The 23,785-nt window shown below is 42.8% G+C and overlaps 2 protein-coding genes across 5 annotated transcripts in view; both read right to left on the bottom strand.

The window, feature by feature from the left end:
• LOC133967975 (receptor-type tyrosine-protein phosphatase N2-like) overlaps positions 1 to 7,831 on the bottom strand; it is a 107,189-nt gene extending 99,358 nt beyond the window's left edge. The window contains exons 1-4 of the mRNA XM_062403714.1: positions 7,757 to 7,831; positions 6,779 to 6,886; positions 6,248 to 6,612; positions 1,097 to 1,147 (exon numbers count right to left, since the gene is read on the bottom strand). Of these exons, the coding sequence (XP_062259698.1) occupies positions 1,097 to 1,147; positions 6,248 to 6,347 (151 nt within the window). The 5' untranslated portion in view covers positions 6,348 to 6,612; positions 6,779 to 6,886; positions 7,757 to 7,831. The remainder of the gene's footprint in view (positions 1 to 1,096; positions 1,148 to 6,247; positions 6,613 to 6,778; positions 6,887 to 7,756) is intronic.
• A 4-nt stretch (positions 7,832 to 7,835) lies between these two features.
• esyt2a (extended synaptotagmin-like protein 2a) overlaps positions 7,836 to 23,785 on the bottom strand; it is a 30,539-nt gene continuing 14,589 nt past the window's right edge. Inside the window, exons 8-25 of one of the 4 annotated variants that reach the window (XM_062403717.1) lie at positions 21,803 to 21,858; positions 19,233 to 19,353; positions 18,889 to 19,065; positions 18,394 to 18,476; positions 17,985 to 18,033; positions 17,581 to 17,670; positions 17,356 to 17,451; positions 16,634 to 16,735; positions 13,903 to 13,977; positions 13,432 to 13,518; positions 12,599 to 12,748; positions 12,444 to 12,502; positions 12,024 to 12,395; positions 11,381 to 11,479; positions 11,157 to 11,288; positions 10,961 to 11,066; positions 10,809 to 10,858; positions 7,836 to 10,098 (exon numbers count right to left, since the gene is read on the bottom strand). In XM_062403717.1, coding sequence (XP_062259701.1) covers positions 10,053 to 10,098; positions 10,809 to 10,858; positions 10,961 to 11,066; positions 11,157 to 11,288; positions 11,381 to 11,479; positions 12,024 to 12,395; positions 12,444 to 12,502; positions 12,599 to 12,748; positions 13,432 to 13,518; positions 13,903 to 13,977; positions 16,634 to 16,735; positions 17,356 to 17,451; positions 17,581 to 17,670; positions 17,985 to 18,033; positions 18,394 to 18,476; positions 18,889 to 19,065; positions 19,233 to 19,353; positions 21,803 to 21,858 — 1,950 coding nt within the window. In that variant the 3' untranslated portion in view covers positions 7,836 to 10,052. Of the gene's footprint in view, positions 10,099 to 10,808; positions 10,859 to 10,960; positions 11,067 to 11,156; positions 11,289 to 11,380; positions 11,480 to 12,023; positions 12,503 to 12,598; positions 12,749 to 13,431; positions 13,519 to 13,902; positions 13,978 to 14,868; positions 14,932 to 16,633; positions 16,736 to 17,355; positions 17,452 to 17,580; positions 17,671 to 17,984; positions 18,034 to 18,393; positions 18,477 to 18,888; positions 19,066 to 19,232; positions 19,354 to 21,802; positions 21,859 to 23,785 lie in introns of all 4 variants that reach the window. The other 3 variants (XM_062403716.1, XM_062403715.1, XM_062403719.1) reach the window with 3 other exon arrangements.

Below are 23,785 nucleotides of genomic sequence, written 5' to 3' on the forward strand. Positions count from 1 at the left end.
AACACCTCTTATCTACAGCACACACTGAGCAGCTGAGGAATCAGCTCTGCTCTCGTCGAGTTAACGAAGGTCAATTAAAGTGGAACTGGAACCGGAGTGTCTCCCATGCTGAGTCAGCTCCTTCAGGATGAGCCCCATTACAGCTCCGTCGGTAAAACCAGTGGACCCAATCAGCGGCTACATGAGAAACCAGTAATTAGTCATTACTACTTTATTACACGAGTACTCACTAATTCACTAGTACATTAATCGAGGTCACCTGAAGCTACACATTCGTCTGAGCTCAGCAAAAAAATTAAATTAGACGAGTTTATAATCTTTAATTTTCACTGCACCAGACGCAGGATTAGATTACAGGGCACATTTCAAAAGGACGCTGCCCAGACAGGAAATGACCAAGATAATAAAAATCAAAACAAACACACACTACCTGAAATAACACACCTTCTAACACACTGCCCTAATGAGAGGCTGCAACAGATGATCTGCACAAACAAGAGCTTCCCACCAAACACATGATCGGTGAGCCGGTGATGATCCACCTCACCGAGTGGAGACACCGATTCTAAACAGTATAAAGTTCAAATGCAACTTCTCTGTTTTGAGGTTGATTCTCAGCAGGCGTGTCCTTCCTCTGGAGGCCGGGGGGGGGGGGGTGTGAGTGTGTTTAACTACACAACACAGGAGAGTGAATGTACATATTATAATAAAGTGGCTGCAGTGTATAATCTGCCTCCTCCATGTTAGCAGATGGAACATCGTCATTTTAGGTCTGAATTAAAAGACACCTCACCTGTATCTGCCCTCATATATATATAATATTATTAATGTATTTATATAATCTTATTTATTTATATAATCTTGTGCCGCGTCACAAACGGCAAATATAAATTAAAATAATTCAGTTCAACCATTCTCCTAAACTGATCTTTATGATTTTAATTTGGGTCTTTGAACGGCGCATGTGAGCGACTTTATATATAATAATTCATAGTAAAAAATAGTCTCTTTGAATACACTCAAATATGTGTTGTTATGTTATTGTGTTGATTTTGATAAAGCTTTGTTAAATGTGTGTGTGGTTTAAATCTCTTACCGTTCACACAGATCTCATACGGTGAACACAGCTCGCTCTCAAACAGGCAACCTGTCGGAGAAACACACAAACACAACCGGCTGGTTAACACAACACCATCAAATCTCCCATTACCTCACTCACCCAGCACCACTGTAACCAGTAATAAGCTTCTGTCGCCATACAAGTACTACTCAGTACTTCTATTACTAATGTACTATTGCAAACACTGATCGTACTTGCTCTAATGCTTCTGGCAGCATGAAGCTTAAAATGTTTATTTAGCCAATGTACTAATGTTGACAGCAATCAACTGCATGCCTAATACACATGCACTCAGGGGGGGGGGGGGTAAACACACACAACACACACACACACACATACACATTAGGAAAATACTCCAGGGACTCAAACAGGTGGGTTGCCTTGTGAAACGATGGGGGTCTTCTGTCCCTAATGAGGACTTAGGGTCTTCTGTCTCTAATGAGGACTTAGGGTCTTCTGTCCCTAATGAGGACTCAGGGTCTTCTGTCTCTAATGAGGACTTAGGGTCTTCTGTCTCTAATGAGGACTCAGGGTCTTCTGTCCCTAATGAGGACTTAGGGTCTTCTGTCTCTAATGAGGACTTAGGGTCTTCTGTCCCTAATGAGGACTCAGGGTCTTCTGTCCCTAATGAGGACTTAGGGTCTTCTGTCCCTAATGAGGACTCAGGGTCTTCTGTCCCTAATGAGGACTCAGGGTCTTCTGTCCCTAATGAGGACTCAGGGTCTTCTGTCCCTAATGAGGACTTAGGGTCTTCTGTCCCTAATGAGGACTCAGGGTCTTCTGTCCCTAATGAGGACTCAGGGTCTTCTGTCCCTAATGAGGACTCAGGGTCTTCTGTCCCTAATGAGGACTCAGGGTCTTCTGTCCCTAATGAGGACTTAGGGTCTTCTGTCTCTAATGAGGACTCAGGGTCTTCTGTCCCTAATGAGGACTCAGGGTCTTCTGTCTCTAATGAGGACTCAGGGTCTTCTGTCTCTAATGAGGACTCAGGGTCTTCTGTCCCTAATGAGGACTCAGGGTCTTCTGTCTCTAATGAGGACTTAGGGTCTTCTGTCCCTAATGAGGACTCAGGGTCTTCTGTCTCTAATGAGGACTCAGGGTCTTCTGTCCCTAATGAGGACTCAGGGTCTTCTGTCCCTAATGAGGACTCAGGGTCTTCTGTCTCTAATGAGGACTCAGGGTCTTCTGTCTCTAATGAGGACTCAGGGTCTTCTGTCCCTAATGAGGACGTGTCAGGACGAAGTCGTGTGAGTCTCATATCGTGTGGTTGAAGTGTCTCAAGCGTTTCTTTACAGCAGCTTCGGGGGTTTCATTCAGCGTTTGGGACAAATGTCCTCAAAGAAAGACAAATAAAGAAAAGACAAAGAGAATACGCAGAGGTTTATAACTGAAGGGATTCATTACGTAATAATACAAAATGCTGCACGATGATTTATTCAAAACACGGAAAAAACGATTCCTTCATTCAAACATAAAGTATAACTTCATTCTGAGAAGTTATTGTTGCCAGAGCTCCTTCAACAACCTTCACTGTCACATGACGTGATGTACAGAGACTTTCTTCCATTTCCCGTCCTCCAGTTAGAACAGGAGGACGTAGGTTTGAACTTCTGATTCCACCCTGAGTTCTAACTCTCCGGCCCCCCCCCTCCAGACAGGCTGCAGTATTTCACTGTGGCCGGACGCCAGGTCGGAGACACGGGACGCCAGGAAATTTCAATCAGCTTCACCCTGTGAGCAAAGAGCAGCGTCCAGGCGGTGGCCTTTAGCAGCACTACATTTCCCACAATGCCATCTGGCTGTTGTACCAGAAACCTGCTGCTCCCGAGGGCCAGTGATTAAACTGAGAGAACCGAGTCACCTTGAGAGTTACGAGTACGATGTGTGTGTGTGTGTGTGTGTGTGTGTGTGTGTGTATGTGTGTGTATGTGTGTGTGTGTGCATAGACTTCGAGATAATTTCCTAATATTACAGGAATAATAAATCAAACTTTATTCATACAGGACCAACGCAGGTTAGTCAGTTCAAAGTAATTCACGAGTGATTGACGATATGATAATAAGACAAACAACAGCAAAGAAAATAACTAATCCATCGTACTACTGGAGCGTGGACTTCTGTCTCCATTACACCCCCCCCCCCTCCCCCCCACTGACCTTTCCGGTTCTCAGCCACACAATGTAATCTGTGCAGCGTGTTGACACGTCAGGACAGTGGATAAGAAGCCGGGTCACAGACCAGAGGAGAAGCACCGAGCCTTTTCAGAGCGTTTGTGTTGAGGCTGAATCACTCTCAGCTGTTTTCCCGTTACTGAACAAAAAGGGGGTTCCTAATAAACTGTGTGTGTGTGTGTGTGTGTGTGTGTGTGTGTGTGTAGGAATCAGAGCAGCACAACACGAGGGATTTGCAGCATTTGATCATTTTGATTCTGCTGCAGCTCAACTAACAGCCCGGCCCTAAAACTGGAAGTGATCTCTCTTTGTCTTTCCCCTCTGTCTCCATCACCTCCTCTCTCATCCCTTTCTCCCCTTCCTCTCATCCTCCTCTTCCTCTCCTCCAGTAACTTGAATAAATCGTCCTGTGTTGAAATTGTTTGATGACATGTGGTGGACGTAGATCAGGAGGTTATGATTAGTAATTTCACTTTTGGCAAAGAAACACCATCATCATCATCATCAAATTACCACCATCTCCAAACACTTCTGCTTGAGATGTTGGTAATAATCTGTGATTTCACAGGAAATCTAAGCTGTGACGACACAAGCTGCTTTCACACCTGCACCTCCTCCTCAGTTTCCCTGGAGGAGGTGCCAGTGTGACGTGTCAGAGTGACAGACTCTAGACCTTCTCCCCCTGGACGTCGAGTTTAAAGTCTGGAGATTCTGTGACGTAACTGCACCTGTGAGAAATACTTTTCTTTACGCACCTTATTTTAAAAAGTTAGCAAACACAAGCAGAACTGACAACACGCTGATGTCACACACACACGCCCCTCTACCAACCAATCAGAGACAAGTACAGGTAGACGCAGCCACGCTTTGTATCAAGACCGATGAATAATTCTCTGAGGAATCGTGTAATGAGTTCCTCCAGCTAAGATGATTTTGTCTCTTTTGTCCCTAGAATAGAATTATCCTCTGTCAAATGTTTCATTAAACCATATCTCATTAGTCCACAGATATCAAACTCAAATCCAGCTCGTGCTTTGTCATCGTTCTCCATTCAATCAAGACTAAAAACATAGAACCATCAAGAATAGTGACGTTTAATTAGTGTTGATTGGTTCAGTTTTTCATTAAGTCATATTATTTACATTATAAAGATGTTACTGTATTGATTATTTGTGTTTCCTGTCACTCACCTTTCCCTCCATGTGCTGCAGGTGCAAACACAGGAAGTGGCCAAACACTTCCTGTGTTTGCACCTGTAGGAACATCAGCAGTGAGGGGGGAGGGGGGGGGGGGGGGGCAGAGTTTTTCAATCTGCTGAATATAAACAAAATACGTCTTTACAGGCATTTTTAAATTTGATTAAAATAGAGACCTGAGGGGCGTGGCTTCCTGCTGATTGAAGGGGCTATGAAACAGGTTTAACGTCAGACTCCACGTGCACGTAGCAGTAACATGTGTTGCTATTGTACGAGTGGAGTTTTGTTCTGTGGAGCCGGGGGAGCGGTCGTTTGTTCAGGTCTCTGGACGTTCAGGTGAATAATCTGCTCGTGGAGACAGAACCAACAAAACGTACTGGTCGGAGCTAATGAGAGCAAAGAACCTTCAGGAGAACGTGTGTCTACATGTTCTGTCTCTGCAGCTCCGTGATCTCTGTTGGTTCACGGCTCGGCTCGGCCCTGTGGCTGCCGTACTGTCTCACTGTCTGCTGGTTATGTAATGTGAAGGAGGAAGAGGAGGAGGAAGAGGAGGAGGAAGAGGAGGAGGAAGAGGAGGCGGGTCTGGACCCTCTCAGCACCTGCTTCTTCCTCCTCGTCCTCCTGATCTCACCCTCCTCTGCATCAGTCGTCTCCATCCAAAACCAGTGGGCGAATATCGTGTGTCGGCTATATATAGACTCTGTGCATGAGAGATGTTAATGTGTACGGTCAAACACAAACACACAAACACACAAACACACAAACACACAGACACACACACACACACACACACACACACACACAAACACAAACACACACAATCAATAGCTGCCTCTGTCAGGAACAGGAGAAACTGGAGAAGCTCATTTTTCATTGTTTTGCATTCATGTCCTCAGAGACTGTTGTCGTCTCGTCTACACACGGACATTCGTACACACACACACACACACACACACACACACACACACACACACACACACACACACACACACACACAAGTCTGTTCGTCACTGTTTGATTTCACACGCTGTTGTAAAATCACAATTTGAACTCTTTATCTTTCTTTGAGTTGTTTTTTTAATCATCTATTTAGCATTTTATTTCTTTAAGTTTCATTTTACAATTATTTTTAACTAATAAATATTAATATATCACTGAATACATATCAATAAATATGTATTTAAACTTCTGACCTAATACATTTATTAGTATAAGTATTGAGTACAAAATAAGTACTTGTTTTGTACATTTTGTAAATAGCATTCTTGAATTATTTTAAATTGCAACTCTCTTCTTTTCTAATTACACAGTTTAATGGATTTACTTTTACCTTCAATATTCTAATAAAGAAATATGAATCAACACTATCTTTTTGATATCACCTGTTGTATTTTTTTCTGTATTTAATTCCTGAAATTCTAATTAATTTAATATCGATTTCCATCAGTTAAATTTTCCCTATTTTCAATTCAGTATTATTTTAAAACGTGTATTTGTTGTCATGTTGTGTGTATTTGTTATTTTTCTGCAGATTTTATTAATCAGTTTTGGATCTGATATAAATAAAAGGTCGTGGTCCTTGATTTTAAATCATTTGTAGAGTTTATTCCTCCGGTTCGAACCTTTTCCTCTCGCGGGAACAAAGCGTCTGATTTTCAGGTGAATTCTTGGATCAGACGCACAAACCTCCGGAGCTCCGGCTGCAAAATGGCTGAGGAGCACCAGCCCCGTTTAGAGAGGAGAATCATCCAGATACTCACCGAGTCTCCGCTCAGAGGAGGAGCGGCTCAGGGAGGCGAGGAGGAGCAGGAGGCGGAGGATGGAGGAGCAGGAGGAGGAGGAGGAGGAAGAAGGATTCATGTCTCTTCTGGTTTTATTCTCCCCGGTGTTAAAAGGCCATTTGTTCCAGGGGGGTGTTGGTTTGTCCTCCTTCCCGTTCGCAGTGGGCCCTCGGCGGCTGGAGCAGCGGAGGAGAGCCGGTCGCTGGATGGATGTACGAGGAGGAGGAGGAGGAGGAGGAGGATGCAGATCTTCCTCCTGCTGTTGCTTGCACACTGTCACTCACCCTGTTGTAAGGTACCTCACTTCCGGTGAAGACTTCGAAGTAAAATACCTGTGAAATAACCTGCAATTGTAGAGAAATAATAAAAACAAAAACAAGCACAATAATACATATATCACTGGGAATCAGAATATTAATACTTTTCAACAGAAAGTAACAAGTATAGCAGCAAACACAAAGTATTTTTGATCTGTTCTCAGTTAAAGCTGTGACGCAGAGCATCAAGCACCTTTAATGATGCTTTTGTTGTGACGGTTACTTCCGTCAACATGGTGACGTTTCGCTAGCTTGACGGATTCAGGAAGCTCAGATTCGGCTCTGGCGTCACCTTCAGGTGCTTTCGGGAAAGAAAACATTTTGATGAAATAAATAGGAATAAAATAAAGATTATTTCACTATTTCACCAGAACAACAGATTGTGTTTCTTTCACTTTGAGCAGGTTTGACTTGTGTAAGGTCAAATGTGAGGTCGACCCCGAACAGAAAGGATCTACAGCTGATTCAGAACTCTGCAGCCCGAGTGGTACCAGGACCAGTAAAGAGTTCACACCGGCCCTGAACTCTGCACTGGTCCCAGTTGGTTTATAGTTTTAATGTATATATATATATATATATATATATATATAGTCCTAGAGTCCTCTGATGTCTGTGATGTTGCACAGAAGAGAGATTTATTCAATCTGAAGCGAAACACGAGTTTCTGTTTCTGACCTGAACTGTAATGCGTGATTAGTGGGCGTGGCTATATAAATAAATGTTTTTATTAAAGTCTCAATGGGGTCATCATCCACAGCCCTTTTATTCTAAAGTTATTATGAAGCTTCAGCAGTCTGCTTCTTTAATTATTTTTGTAAGTGTTGAATTTCCTCTCTGTCTCCAACTTCCTTTTTTGAGCTGTAGTGTGTAAATTAAACCATAAAGAGGAAAATTAAATATTAATAAAGAACTCGTTTTTTGTTTTGTTTTTCAATTTTCTGTTTTCTCAATAAATCTACACTTATTTTTCGTGTTTTTATGTTTGAAAAGTAAAGATTTAAAAGCTAGTTTTGATCATTAACTTAAATAAACTCTATGAACTTATCAAAACAAATATTCTACACTTAAGGACTTTACATTTTTTAATGTAATTTGCTCATATTGTCTTTGAGGAGACACGGAACATGTCTCCGTCGTCCCGTGACCACCGGTGGTTTTATGGTACGTTTACCTGTGGACTGGTTTGACTGGAAAGTGATGAACTGGTGTCCCAGCGTGGTGATGGAAACACAAAGACGAGTCAGAGACCGTTCAGCTTCCTGCTGCTGCAGCCGAAGATCTTTATTCATTTCATTGAGGAGACGCTCTGAAACACGCTGGTTCTTTTCAAACACGTTCATATCTCTGGGCCGTGTGGATTCTAAGGCACAAGATAAACAAGATAAACGAGGACACACTGCACCCACGGAGGCAAAGTGTGCAAACACGATGGCTGACACACAAAATACACAGACTGACGCACAAAACACGACAAAGAGGACGACGGCTGGAAGAGAACACTGAGAGACATTAAACAATAGTTACAGACATTTATGTGAAATACTTTCTTGATGCCTGATGTGAATGAGAACAAGGCAAAGGTCAATATTTGGTTTTTCAAAGGGCAAAGGTCAAACTGCAGCCACCTCAGTATCAACACACATTCACTGTTTGGCTGCGTATTGACACACAAACGCATTTAGGTGTTCGACACTAAAACTCATTCACAACCAAATCCTTTGTTACCGATATAAATCAGATCAATCCTTCATTCAAGTGTATGTACACAAGGCAACACAAAACAAATATGAAACAAACAAAGCAAATTAAATGTTCACACAATAGTGAACAAAACGAGAAAACAAACATTAAAGAAAAAAACAAAACCAACCGAGAACTAAACAAAAATGTGAAAAACAAGAAGCAAACACAAAGCTAAAAAAAAACTAAACAGGAAAACAGAGAAATGTTGTTTTATCACTGCTGTGTGGTTTTTGCTTCAGACGACACATTTTGTGCGTCGACGCAACAAATGCGACACAACACAGTGTTGAAAATGAACCTCGATGAAGAGTTAAGACCGATGTTGACGTAAACAACATGTGAGCGACGATCACATCGACCTCTGTCAACAGGAAGTGGTAAAAAAAACGTTTGTGATTTAAGGATCCTCCAGAAACTTCAACGAGTTTAAAGATGTCTGGTGAAAAGTGAAAAGTGTTAATTATCAAATAAAAGCCACAACAACAGACGAGGGAAAATCGCTCTAAGTCTATACTTTTAACACAAATGCTGTTTTCTGCACTTTTCATTTTAGATAAAGTCCAACGTGATACAGGAATGACATGATAGTGATATTTCCACACTTTGAGTAATACATGTTTTCATTTATTTTTTTAACAAAAATCCAGGATTAGCTTAGCTTAGCATAAAGCACGGAGAAAGGGATGAGTGTAAAAACATCAGTTGGTGGATTTCTTGATTGTTCCATATGAGCAAACAACATAACGACATATAAATGTAATAATTGATAAACTTAAGAAGGTGATAGCAGGAGGATTCTGTTCCTCAAAACAAAAGGACAACCCGACCTCAAATTTAACTTTACCGAATTCATCAGTTCAAGATCTTTGAATTTTATATTTAGAAAAACATGAATTTAATGAATTTGAGATGAAATGATCTGATAAACTTGATGTTTTCATCCTAAATTCATTTAGGAAATGTTCAAATTGCTGATAAGAACACGGATGATCCCCGACCAGATAAAAAAAACACACACAAACACACACAAATGTGCAAATAGTTTTAAAAACCATCAGATAGGCCTCATTGCAGTGTAACAGCAGGTATATTAACTGATGAAAAAGACTCTGTTGTCGAGCTAAATTAACTTGCTTCATATTTAACACGGTATTTGTGTATTCAAAGTTCTCATCACATGGTTAATACACACGTTATTAAAGTGGAATAAAGCCAGCGTACAGTTGTGTTACCAAAATAAAATGCTTCCTGTCTCTTTGGTGACGTGTCTCCCTGCACCCCCCCCCCCCCGCTCTGCCTCGGAATATTGAGCCATTAAAAAAAGAACAAATAATAATAATCATGAAAACATATAAAATTACAAACAATCATTTGGCCAAGTCCGAGACCTCGGACGTCTTTCTCTCCACGTCCGTTTCATCCAGCATCATTTTACATTATTTACAAACCTCAGCATCATCGACCTTTACGACTAAAAAATAGATTGTTCTACTGTTTATTGTGTCATATATAGTTTTCTACTTGTTGCATATATACTCAGCCACTCACGCACTTCTTAAAGGGGACGTTTGCCTTGCGACTGATGAGATTAAATAAATCGAAAGCTGCTCTTCTGTTTCCTTTTGTTTGTTTTTAACAGTTACAAGTGATGAGGGAACAACATGGTGCAGTGATGTAGAGCGGAGGGGTGGAGATATGTTGTGGTGAAGACTCGTTGTTGACGTCTATAGCTGCGGAGGCCTCGCCAGGCCGTCTTCACTCAGCTCATACCTGCAGGAGAGAGAGGAGTGTTGTTTAGTTTCAATGGAAAACAAGTTGTGTGTCAGGAGGAGAGAGAAGCGACCTGGAGATAAATGTCTCCGTGCAGGAGCCACATCGGAATAAGACGTTCTGGGTTCCGTCTCCTGAGACACAGCTCGAACCTACGTCTTCACAGAGCCATCACTCAACAGCCGACGCTTCTCGTTTCCTCTTCACCGGCAGCCACTGGTGCAAATACTACACATTCAAAGGAAGGTATTGGAAGCACTCTGCCGCCATCTAGTGGTCAGAGTGGAAAATACATACTAGCCCCTTGGGACTGTGCAGCAAAGTTATTTTGAGGTGTTAAGCTGTATTTGAAATACTGTGATGATGGAACAGCAAAGATTATACAGAATGTGTTGTTATTCAATTTCAAGCAATAGCAGCATCAATATAATAATCTATATACCAACATTTATTAAATTAAGGCTACGTCCCCATTATGCCTAATGTCGCTAATTTGCCTCATACCTAAATTTATATATATTGAAATTCACAATCTCCACTTAATTTAGCATCTGTATGCGAGGCCAAAAACACCAATAATATTGTTTTTATATAATTGTAAATTAATTCAGGCAATAAGGGTTAAAACCTTTTTAAAAGAAACCTGACGAGCTCAACATTCACTTATCAAAGCACACGGATCAATATGGTTTTACGGTAAAGAAACGAACCATTGTGTCCAACTCTTGGTGATGTCCTCATGAGTCAAGTCCACCAGAACCTGACGGAGAACAACAGAAGATCCATTTGCAGTTTTAAACTGAGAGGCAGAGACAGAGACTTAATATAACGAATGGGAAAGAGAGGAAGATAACGTCAGTACCTTTCCCAGAAGGCCTTTGTGCTTGGAGAGCAGACCCCCGCTGTTCTTCACAGCCACGTCCAGGGTCCGTCTGTGGAGCTCCACGAGGGAGACGCTGAACTCAAACCTGAACACACACACACACACGGAGGATGTTAATGACCAATGATCGTGAGTTAAATCAACAACACAGTGCACGTCTAGCAGAGGAACTCACGTCTGATCGTACACGGGGTTCAGGGTTTTCTTGAACGTGTGAGTTTTCCTCCGGCCCGACCTCCGTTTGTCAGGAAGCAGGTAGAGGCGGACGTACGGATCTGACCCCTGATCCGTGAAGGCTATCAGGTTCCTGAGGTGACAACAAAAGAACACACAACTTAACGATAAACTCTCACCAGTAAAATGTGTTGGCGTTAACCCTTTAGTGTCGCCAGCTCGTACCTGCAGCCGTGAACCACCACGATGAGCTTGTTCCTCTGCGAGCTGTGTCTGACCGTGAGCTGGACCTCACCAAGTGGGAAGTAACTGGGACCTGAGCCACTACAGAGAGAGAGGAGGGGGGGGGGGGGGGGGGAGTCTGGTGAGATCTTCTGTTTGGCACAAAGCGGTGGCACCACATCATGAAGGTTCTGGGTTTGAACCAGCGACTGAATATAAAGATGGACGACATGATGGCTCTGCAAAAGTGAAGCCAAGGTGTCTCCATGGTCTCCACTTCTTCATCCCTCCCTCCAGAAACGAAGCCCAAACATCCCAGATTAAAACTCTGCCATCTTGGATATAACCAAACTTATCAGACACTTTTAAAATGACAGAAACCATCTTGTAATAAGGTTCATGTCCCATCCTCTAACCTGGAGGAAGCAGGGTTTATGACCTATAAATCCAGCCACCAGGGGGCGAGCGAGACGCTTTGACTTCACTCTGGGGAGCCGTCATGTTGACCATCTTTACAAACACTCTATGCTGACGTGACAGTGATGCTCCTGTATTAACTAAACTTTCACACGTGCTAAAAACACAACGTTTCTCAGATAACGTTCATAATTTGCCATAAACTGGAATTTGATTGGTTGACAGATACTTCTGCAGCTGGTGGAGCCTCTGCTGCAGCTCCTGCGTGGCGTAGGGGTTGGAGATGTCTGATGCGATGCTGGGCGTCGGCTCTTTGCCTCCGGCCAGGTACAGCTGTGAGCCGGAGATGGCGAGGTTAGAGCTGCTCCTGCCGGACTCCGCCAGACTCCGCCCTCCTCTTTCTGCTCCGCCCTGCCCCAAGTCCGTGCTGCCGGGGGACCGGACGTAATCGCCCGGGTCCTTCTGCCGGTTCATCAGGTCCTGGGCCGACAGAGACGCCGAGGGGGGGTTTACAGGGGGGGAGGGGGAGGGAAGCTTCGAGTCAGAGGAGGCCGAGGGTCGGGTCGTCTGGCCGGAGGACTTCGGGACCGGCACTGAGGAGGGGGCGGAGTTCGGGGCGGAGTTCGGGGCAGAGTTCGGGGCGGAGTTCGGGGCGGAGTTCGGGGCGGAGTTCGGGGCGGGGGACGTGTCCTTCACCGGGCACAACACCTGGAACAACACAAGAGGAATAAAGACAATCACACACCAGTTGATTCGTTGAGCACACGGGAAGCTGTCGATGGCGGTAGGTTCGGCGTCTCGTACCCGCAGAGCCACCTTCATCTTGATGGTGCAGCTCGGCCCCGAGTTCTTCAGGGGGAAGCGCTGGTTCAGCGTCATGTCGTCGGCCTCCAGGAGGCGAGTCAGCGGCAGCGTGACCGTCCCCAGGGAACATTCGTGCTTCGTATCCTTCACCTGTGGAGAACAACAGAATCATGTCAGATGCAATATTAGACCAGTTCCATGAGCATTAGTAGTTTTAAACCATGTGCAACAATAGCGTGTAAATCACGTTTTATGTCGTGTGTAAATATGATGTACAATAATACTTAAAATAACCTGTCTTGCTTTTTCTCAGTGATTCTTTTTATCTTTTCATCATGGAAATTTAAAGTTAATTTACATTTGCAATACACATTTTTTGTATTATGTTTGATATCAGCAAAATATTTTTTGTATTAATTCTTTTTTTTTATGTTATATTGATATTTTTGTGTTTGTGTATTTATTTGTATTTTCATATTCTGGGCAATAATTTGTTCACTCAAAAGTGCAATATTTGTTAATATGTGCAGTATAACTGTCATGTACACTACTACTTTCAGTATAATGTGCAATCTTTATTTTTATTATGAGTACAATATTGCATATCATTTGGTGCAATATAATATAGTATTACTTCAATATCATGGCTATATTGCAGATACCTTATTTTCTACTAAACCTACTTTTGCACTTGAATTATCTTTATTCTAAAGTTATTCTACTGGGCATCAATTATTTGCATTTAATCCTTAATTTAATAATCATTATTAATACGAATGGTTAATTAAAACCCATATTTAACAATCACTTATTCTTCTGTGTTGTCCTAATACCTCCACTTCCAGCTGTTGGGTCCTGGGGTTGTGAATGAGGAAGGTGAAGGCCTCCTCCCAAAAGGGCTCCTTGGTTTTATATCTGATCTGGAAACACGAGCATTTCAAAATAAGATACAAGACACAAGCAGGAACAGGCTCTCTGGTGAAAACAGCATTTTACTGAGCGGAGTGAACTGAGATCAACTTATTAAATCAAATGAATGAGACAAACCTGAATGAGCTAGTGTGCAAGATTTGAACATATTAGTGGAAAACGTTCTGACAATCACGTCTTGTACATGCACAGACTTTGAAACATGGCTGCATTCATCTTTTCGATTTTTTTTCATTATTTCAATTCAATTGTTAAAACCCACACTTAGACACTTAAACGTATATTTCTGTTAAATGTAGTTCATTTTTTTCATCTTCAAAAGCCATATTATATATATATAAGCATTAAACTGAATTAATAAACCGTGATCTCACCTTGCTGTCGAAGAATTTGTGTCCCACTCTGAAGTGGACTAATGGATTGGGATCACTGGTCACTTTTTTACCGGACTGCAGAAAAAGGAAAAATAGTTTTTTTTTTACATTTGATAACTTAAAATCAAAGATTTCTGTCAGGAAAAGAAGTCTCACTTGGGTGAAGATTTGACTTGATGTTATCTTACCCGCTTTTTAAGACAAATTATTCAATAAAACTGATTTAAATTACAGACTAAAACATGCAATACACTGTTAAATGTATTTACAACATAGATGATATCATGTTGTAAACGACGCCAGACAAACCGGTGTGATGGTTTAACGTGTCACTTTTAATGTGAAGGAATAAGGAAGGACATTCTATCAATAAAGAACAGATCCCAACAACCAGAGGAAAAAATCATCAGATCAGAATGAAAAGCTCATTTAAAAGTTTCAGAATCAAAAGGTTGAGTGTGAATGTGCTTCAGAAAACACAACGCTGGTATTTACAACACATTGTTAGACACGTTGCACAGTTTTTAGTCGACAGATGTGATTAGTGGAGTTTGTTCACTTCAGTCCGTGACAGTTAGGGTTAGCTAATGTTGACAGGAGAGGATGTTCATATTATAACGATCTTATTCTTTATTCTCTTTAAGTCTCAGAAGCTCTTTCCTGTTCTTGTGAACAAGGTTTTCCAGAATCCTTCCAGAGTTTAGGTCTGAAAACGACTTTATTGTCGATCTTTGATGTGTATTTATTTTATATCTCATTTAATTCAATCTCGATTCATCTCATTCGGATGTTGACCTTGAATCAGAGACGAGTAACGCACCGTACGTTGACGAGCATTGTGTTCACAGTGTTTATTTTGTGCGGCTGGAATACGAGTTGAATGTGCGATCGTCTGTCTTTGTGTCTCCTCCACATTGGTCCTCAGTGTCTGAGCTTTGTGGGTGTGCTTCGTCTCCATGTCGTTACCTTGAGGGCCTTACTGAACGTGGCCTTCTTCAGCCCCGCTGGGTTGAACTCTAACGGATTGCGCTTTGATTTTCCGCCGGGACAAGGCAGGAGAGAGCAAACACACAAACACACACACGCGCACACACACAGTCACACACACTAAGTTATTAGGGGAATAAAGGAGCATGCATGGGGAGGAGGAGGAGGAGGATGAGATAGAACACACCGGCATCACCATCATCGTCCAACATGAGGATGCAACACAATACAACACAACACGACACGACAGATAGACAACATGAATGATCACATGGTTAATGTCGTTACCAAATAAAATCTGGTCACGAGGTCCAAAGTGCAAGTTTTTTGAGTTTGAAAACTAAATCTTTATATATATAAATATATTCTTAGTGTTATCCTTCAGATTAGGCTGATGAAGAGTTGAGGAAATGTGAAAACTGAAAATAAAACCAAATTAAAATACAAGAATCGTTAAATTTGAGGAAGACTTGGAGCCAATATCGGCCAAAAATTAAATTGTTTGGACAACACTTGATTTGGTGATTAAAACAGAGAGTAGACTAAAACAGAGAGAAGAAACCAGTATGATCCACAGGAAGCTGTGATGGTTGGATGTGGAGATGACGGAGAAACATTCATATTTTCCTACTGATGTGAACGACTCACTAACAGAACAGTTCAGGTTCACATCCTCCTTCATTCACAACGTAATGAGATTGAGGAGAAACAGAATCAGCGCCTCAGAGTTTTCTTCCTTTTCCTCGACTGAAAATAAAGATGGACGACACGGCGGCTCCAAAGAAAGTGAAGCCAAACCATCCTGAGAGCAGGATCTCGATATCACTGCTCACCGCCACAAGATGGCAGCACCATTGGATATTTTGGCTTCATTAATGTCTTGTGGCAGGAAGTGGAGACGCGGCGTCCATCTTTATTCACAGGCTACGGTCTGAAGACTCAGCGATGGGACAAGACACACACGGACATTTTGACAGGAGTTGGGTCTGAGGAAGGAAACATTGACTCGTCCGTGTCGGCCGATATTCACCTCAGCCGAGATGGTTCCTGTCAAAAGGTATTTTTATACAGTAGCTCTGAATGGAACAGTATCCATGTGCCGCCCCCTGGTGGTCGAGCTGCAGCCACATCATTTAATTCAGAACTGAGTTTGATTAGAATCAATTTTATTTTGGTCTCAACGAACAAAAAAACTCACTTTTGCTAAAGTTTGGTCAGTTCGGTCTTTAATTTTGGTTTAAGTGTATGATGTGTAACTTTGGCCACTAGGGGTCACTCAATCAAAACAGTAACCAGAAACCTAGTTTGACGACATCATTAAGCAGCGAGGGATCATGGGAGTTGGTGTCTTTACCACCATTGCTGTTGAAAATCAACCCGATGTGATATTATGAGTTTATCCTCTACGTCTCCAACTTGTTATTTTTCTTCAACACGACCCTAGATAACCCGAATGTTACATATCGAAATCTGGAGGAAAGGAAAGATGCTTTTGATCCTAAAACATAAACCCTCAATGTTATTTTCTTGTGATGAATCAACAGAAAACATTCACGTTAAATAAAGATGGTGGGGAATTCAACCCGTGCACTAGAAGGGAGTCATGCTCATCAGGCAGACGATTAACAACCTTTCTTCAAAACCAAACGCAAGCATAAACAACAACAAAAAAAGAAAGCAAGACGTCTGCAGCAGCGTTCAACTCAAGCTGCTCTAGGATGCAGAGAACAGTCTCAAGACTCACAAACAAGGTCCTATAGAGAGAGGCGGTGTTCTCGCAGAACACCAGGCCCGCCGCCCGCCTCTCTTTTAAGTAGCCAGAGCCCAAGTTCCCCTCGAAGACGCTCTTCAGAGGGGGGAGGAGGTGAAGAGAGGCAGAGAAAAAGAGGAGGCTGAAAAGAGGAAGGTGAGGCGTGCACTACAGAGGCTTAACCGCTAACCAAGAGAAAACACACTTCTGTATGAGACAAGACAAGAGACAATGTTTTCACTGTGATCCTTTCTAAAACATTCCCATGAGAAGGAAACTTTAACGATTCTCGTCCTCAGCTTTTATTTCCCTCACTGTTCTTTAACTTTTAGGATTTTCTGTTTTCCTGCAGCGTCTGACTCGTGATCGACACAGAAGCTAAAAATCCTCTCTGGGTTTGAGCAGCTCTTCTGTGAGGAAGCATCTACCGAGAGAACCACAGAGCCCTGCTGGTGCTTCCCAAGATTATTATAGCCTCCACAAAAGGTTAGGGTTTCATAAGCGTCTGTTTTATTAAGCCAGATGTGATGGGTCACCACGAAACCTGTAGGAAGGATGTGGTATAGCTCTTTAAATGTTGGTGCTGACCCTAGTCGGGGGGGTATCCGGGATTTATTACCATTGTCGTCAACAATTTCCCTGTGATCTTGACGAAAAAAATATAATCCTCGAATTTACGTGGAACTGTTGGTGGAGGAAAGAGCTTTATGACTCACCGGCAGGTTTCTGGCAGAATCCAGGAAGACGACGAGCAGCGCAGACGAGAGGCCGTCGTTGGCTTTACCGCGATCAGCACCGATGTTCATCAGCGCCTTCGGGGTCGGGGGGAGGGGGGGTGGGAGAGGCAGCGTAATTGGTCAGTGACTGGCAAAGGTCAAGGGTCGGCTGCACAGTCATGTCAGTGGATGTGAATGAGAGGTTTGAGTAAGTGAAGCCGGTACCTGGTCCAGCTGGTCAGGTGCAGGCAGCGGAGACAACCACTCCAGTTTGAGGTGCAGCTTCCCTGAGGCCACTTCCTCCAAAACAAACCACTGAGGACACACAAAGGTTCACTGTTGACATCGACAGTAACAGAGGTAATCATGTTGTGGAACAGTGGAAGGGATGCAACAACTCATTTGTGTCCACGGCAAGGTTTTTAAAAATAAAGAAGAGAGTGTAAAGCATTCATTAGAACTTTGACTATTTATATTTTGCTTATTTTATAAAAAAGCTAAGTTGGAAACCAAAGAAGTTTTGATATTTGTATTTAAAAAGGGATGAAGGATGAACGTATACAGGATGAGAAATGTAGCTGTAAGACTCCAGAAGCCACAGCAGCTCAGTGAGGAGAAGATGCATTTACCTCGTCGACCGTCTGTTCCTTCTGGAGCTCGGCCAGGTTGAGCACCAGACTGAGAAACACAAACACACAAACATGACGACACTTTTACTGAGGCCGACTCGTCACAACAAACTCTCTCATCCTGTCATAGCATTTCTTTAAAATAGGTTTACAGAAAATAAACCGGACACTTTGTTTATATAATACCTCAGTATATATATATATTGTGTATATTTGTGAATAGTTTCAGAACTGGTGATGTTGAATAACTCTCCTTAACTTCTTGTCATTAATGAGGCTGCAATAAGTTACTAACAAAATAAAGTATAAGTAAAAGCAGTGAAAGGTCAAAAGGTTACAAATTTAAGATCCAGCAGCCTGAGGTAAAAACTTTAAACACCCAATTTAATTTAACAAAAATCAATGTTACCTTCCCAGAAAGTCGTCTTTATCAGGGTCGTCGTCAAACAGCTCGATGCCCACATTGGGTCCTGAGTGATCGTACACCATGGCCTGGAAATACAAACCATCCATTAATAAGAACTGAACACGAGGCCTTGAGGGGAACAGATGGTTGGACACTGTGAGAACCCAGAACCCACACGTGTCTACATCTAGAGACCAAGTGTTACAAATTAATCTTAAAGTCAACATTTGAAATCCTATCCAGTCTTAACTTTTCAGGAGAACGTTTTTGAGTTCGATTCCACCACCAAAAAGGAATCGGAGAAAACGTAAAAAGGCTTCATGGTCCGATTTTGTAGAATCTTTATAGCTGGGCAATGAACCTTAAATCTGAGACAATGGCTTTGTGACAGAGGCTGAAAAGAGGAGCTACAGCAAAGTGAATAGAAGAAATACAACGGAAACAAGAAAGAAAAACGTTCACAGTACCATCACGACTCGGGATAGCTTCCCCACTCACCTCGTACACCTCATTCCATTTTGGGTTGATGGTCTCGTGTTTGATTTTGCTCTGGAAGACTTGGGTCCCGACCTGGACGACTCCGTACGGGTCGGACTTGCCTTTAATCAGCCCTCCGAGTAACTTGTCTTTAATCAGCAAGTCCTGGGCCTCGATGAAGTGGATCCTCAGGATGCCCTGAGGACACAAACCGGTAACAGAGGGCGGGAATTAGCAGGAGCGGAGGTCAAAGGTCATTAGAGACACCGATGAGGAGGGCAGAACAACCCACGTATACTTCACATGAACTTTGACTTTTAATGTCCCATCTGCTAACGTGGAGGAGGCATGGGTGTGAGTGCTACCTTGGGAATGGGGAAGCGCAGCGCAGCGAGAGCGGCCTCTCCCACCAGAGGGATCTTGATGGAGTTGGGCAGAACCAGGAAGCCGTAGATGATGTCCTGGATGATGTTGTCACATAAACCACTGAGACAGAAGGACGGAGGACAGAGAGACAGACACGAAAAAGACAGACAATAAATTAGACAAAAAAAACAATAGGTTCAAATTGTGGGATTTCAAACAACCACAATTTTGTAGAACTTTGTTCCATCTTCTAACGTGGAGGAGGCAGCGTTTATACAATAAATCATATCGATAAATTAGGTTTAAGAAGAGAAGGAAAAATGAGTTAGAGTGCGATGAACCTGTCTAAAGCTGTGTTACCTCAATCTATCAGTTACAGGCTATTAAATCAACATTAGTAAATAAAATCAAGTAAATGATATTTGAAATGTGTAGCACTGGATCAAACTGTAGACCAGTATTACTTATTCTGTTGTTAAAAGGAACTACTCCTTGTTTTCAGATGAGTTTTAATACAAGTCTCCAGATGATTCATCACAGGCTGAACTACCCCGACACTACCCTGGATGTCCTCTAGAGAGCAGCAGTGTCCTGCATTAGAACACAGCCGAGCTGATCCGGGGCCTGTTTCAAACTGTCGTGTCACGTGTTTGTCAAGTATGTCTAGTGTTGACGTGCTGATTCCTGGTCTGCTCAAACCAAACCAAACACATAACTGCTTCCAGATGAGCGTTGGATGGTTTAATACTGCGGCTTCCACAGAACCCATCATGCCTAGAGGAGGAATCTGTTTTGCTATTAGACTGAGCAGTGTGTGTGTGTGTGTGTGTGTGTGTGTGTGTGTGTGTGTGTGTGTGTGTGTTGACATGTGAAACAACCACTTATATATTTCATAAGCAGGTGTGTGTTTTTCTTGGTGTATAGTGTGATTGTGTCATCTAGCAGTCTGTGCAGGCTGTTGTGTATATCCTGCTGTTCTCACACACACAGGAAGAAAGTAGGGAGGGTGAGGTCAGGGTAGATCTGTAGCTTGATCGCAGCTGAAAAGCAGACACACACAAACACACACACACACACACACACACACACACACACACACACACACACACACACACACACACACACACACACACACACACACACACACACACACACACACACACACACACACACACACACACACACACACACACACACACACACACACACACACACACACACACACACACACACACACACAAACACACACACACACACTGATGGTTTCCTACAAACCCGTCAGACGAGGAAAGCTACATTTCACAGGGCGGAGTCTTTTGTAAACGAGTTTCTACGAACAGTGATGCAGCAGGAAGCGGCAGCGGTTCCATTTAGAGGAGTTACCACCCGGCAGGCACAGGGGCAACTGCTCTGCACCTTTCCACCATGAGGTTCACATTTAAGTTGCTTGGTGAACGAACTTGACGAAGGACACGTGTTGTATTTGTGTGTTCTGAGCGATCGAGCAACACACTGACACCTCTTTCCACTATTTCCATAGATACACAGAGTAAAGATAAAGGACCAGGTGTGACGGGCAGATGATAACTTTAAAACCTGAACGTTAACAGGTGCTTGTAGGAGATGGACGAACAATTAAACATTTGACAAGTTCACAATTGAAAACTACTATTTGGAGCTGATTGTATATTGAAGTGAATTGGTTTATAAGTGATGAGGTCGGAAAGTCATGTCCCAAAGTTTCATGGCCGACAGAAGAGTGTCCAATGGGGAATTTTCATCAACAACAAAGATGGCTGCTGCTGATGGAGATGGTATAAAAACCTGCTCTACGTTAACCTCTACATTTTTTACTCTGATTATTGCACACGTGTCTTGATTGGTCGATCTATCTTTTCTTCTCCATGACAGAGTGAAGTGGATCTGACGAGTGTATTTCTCATCTTCATATGAAACAAAGAACCTCAAAAGATATAACAAGTGAAGATTAACGTGGCACCAAAAGAAGTCCTGGCAGGAAGCGCTTCCCCCTAAAACATCCGACATCACGGTTCTGTCTGCCGCCGCTCTCCTTTAATTATCACGTTACTAAAAATACCAACACTTAGCGGGGGGGGGAATAGAGGTCATAATCCATTCTGTGATCCAGAGGTTAATGTAATGGGTTCAGCAGCCGAGCCTCTGACCGTGTGTCCGGTGGGATCAAGTGTGTGCAGAGGTGAGAGGAGGTAAGAGCTACCCAAAGTTGTGTGTGTCTGTAAGTGTATGTTGGTGTGTGTGTGTGTGTGTGTGTGTGTGTGTGTCTGCTATGTAAAACAGCTGTGTGAGAGCATGTCACACAGCTGTTCTCCCTACTCGCTCCCTGAAGAGGGTGAGAAACCACCTGGTCATGATTATCAAAGAATATGAGTGTGTGTGTGTGTGTGTGTGTGTGTGAGAGTGTGTGTGTGTATGTGTGTGTTGGGTCTCTTAACAACATGGTAGACTGATAAGAGTTAAAAAACAGTCAACATCACATGTATGAGGTATTTGAGATCAAACTAAAAAGACATTACACACTGTCACTTACTTTAAACCAGGAATGTCCAGCATGTTTGTGAGTCCGCTCCAATTGATGTCGAGCAGCTGAGGAAGAGGACAAATTATGAAAATGTTAAATACAAGGAGACAGAAGACAAAGAAACTGTGACTTAAATTAAGAATAATCTGTAATATAAAGTGTAGTATGTCTGCATTTGGCAATTATTCCTAATGTTCACCATTATTTGCAGGATTCATTCCATCACTGTCACCATAACATTCTTGCTTGCATGATAAAGAGGCACAACAAATCTAGCTTTTAGAAAGAATGCAAGATTGAACTGTAAGATTAATATTTATTCACCAGCACAACTACTTTGTCACTTCTATTATTCAGGAGAAGCCGTTAACGTCCAACCCCCTGAGCTGATCAAAAAGCTGTAGGTGTGATAAGATATGATGCTAATGAAATGACAGCTCCCCAAACGTGAAGCCAAACCAATAGGTTACACATCCCACCTCCTCCATGTTAGCAGATGGGACATGGACTCCATCTTGGGCTTTTGAAACCAGAAGTAACCTTATTTGGAGGTGCAGGGGGTGGAGCCTGAGTGAGAGCACGAGGACACAGCACACCCACTTACACCTGTGAACTGCACCCATTGGACGGTGCTAGATGTCACTCACAGTGTATTCACCCCCTCAGTACATCCAGTGCTTTATGGTCTATTTGACTCTAAATCATAATAATCAGCTGTATTGAAGAAGAGTCATTTTCTATAGAATCAAACAGTGGAGTTGCCTTGTCCTGGTCAGTCCACAGAATACACCCAGAGTCTGCGTTCATTTGTACAAACAGTAAACAGGATGGAGTCTGGATGGAGCGGAGGTGGGGCAGCAATCAGTCCTGACTGATCTGTTTACTCTGTGAGGATGGAATCAGACGAGAGGAGCGGGAGTGTCTCAGCCTGCAGTGCTCCTGCAGCTGATGTGCACCAACTGCCCGTCCAGTTCAGGCATCACACATTCACACTGTGCCGCTTAGTGCACGACACAATTTACCAGAGTCGCGTTGGGAAGGCGCCCAGCTCAAAATACCAGCATCCACCGGCCTTAAAAGGAGCGTGAGCCGGGTAACAGTTGTGGTCTAAAATGACCTGATGTCCGTGTGACTGTGTTTGAAATATAGATGTTTGAGCATGAGCGGAAGTCAGAGAGGGGAGGATTGTGTGTGTGTGGGTGTGGGTCTGTGGGTGTGTGGGTGTGTCAGTATGTGTGTGTGTGTGTGTGTCAGTGTGCCGCAGATTAAGAGTGACTGCAAAGCTGGAAAAGGTCATAAAAGAGGCTTAAAAGGTCAAATACTGGAAGCCATTATTACAGCTGAAGCGAATGAAGAGCATTGAGGTTAAAGTGGTGAATCAAACTGCTGGAATATCTGCACACATGAACCAATGGACTTAAAATGACAAACTAACAGCAGCACCAGTAGAGTTTGTTCCAATTGTGCTAAGAAAATCAAATAAAAAAATAACGACAAATAAATACATACTTTTTTTCCCCCACCATGTAAAATACTAATGTTTTCTGTCAGACCAGTAAATAAATTCAAAAAGCACTAGTCCTTGGTTTTGATCCAGTCTTGCAGAAGACTCACAATCACAGAGTCAGCGGCAAAACCCAAGCACAAACGTTGATGCATGATTGCTCTGGAACTCATTTGTAAATAAAACAAATGTTGTGGAAGCACACAGCCCCTCAGGGGGTCAAGTGGAAGACCAGCGCTAACTGGTCCGGGTTCCATCAACCCACTGGAACCTGTCCACATGTCATTGCACTGAATTGAGCCTGATCTGCAGACGTATGTCCACGTTGCTCCTCCAGAGTGAAACCACTTGTCTCTGTTCAACCCTCAGATTGTTGCCGACAGTTTATTAAAGGCGGACTATGACTGGTATGGGACTGTGATGTCACCATGTAAACAATGAAGCAAAACAATGCACCAGTCAGGACAAAGGAAATTATTTTGGCAATG

Source organism: Platichthys flesus, chromosome 14 (assembly GCF_949316205.1).
Source record: "Platichthys flesus chromosome 14, fPlaFle2.1, whole genome shotgun sequence".
In the NCBI taxonomy this organism is placed as follows: domain Eukaryota; kingdom Metazoa; phylum Chordata; class Actinopteri; order Pleuronectiformes; family Pleuronectidae; genus Platichthys; species Platichthys flesus.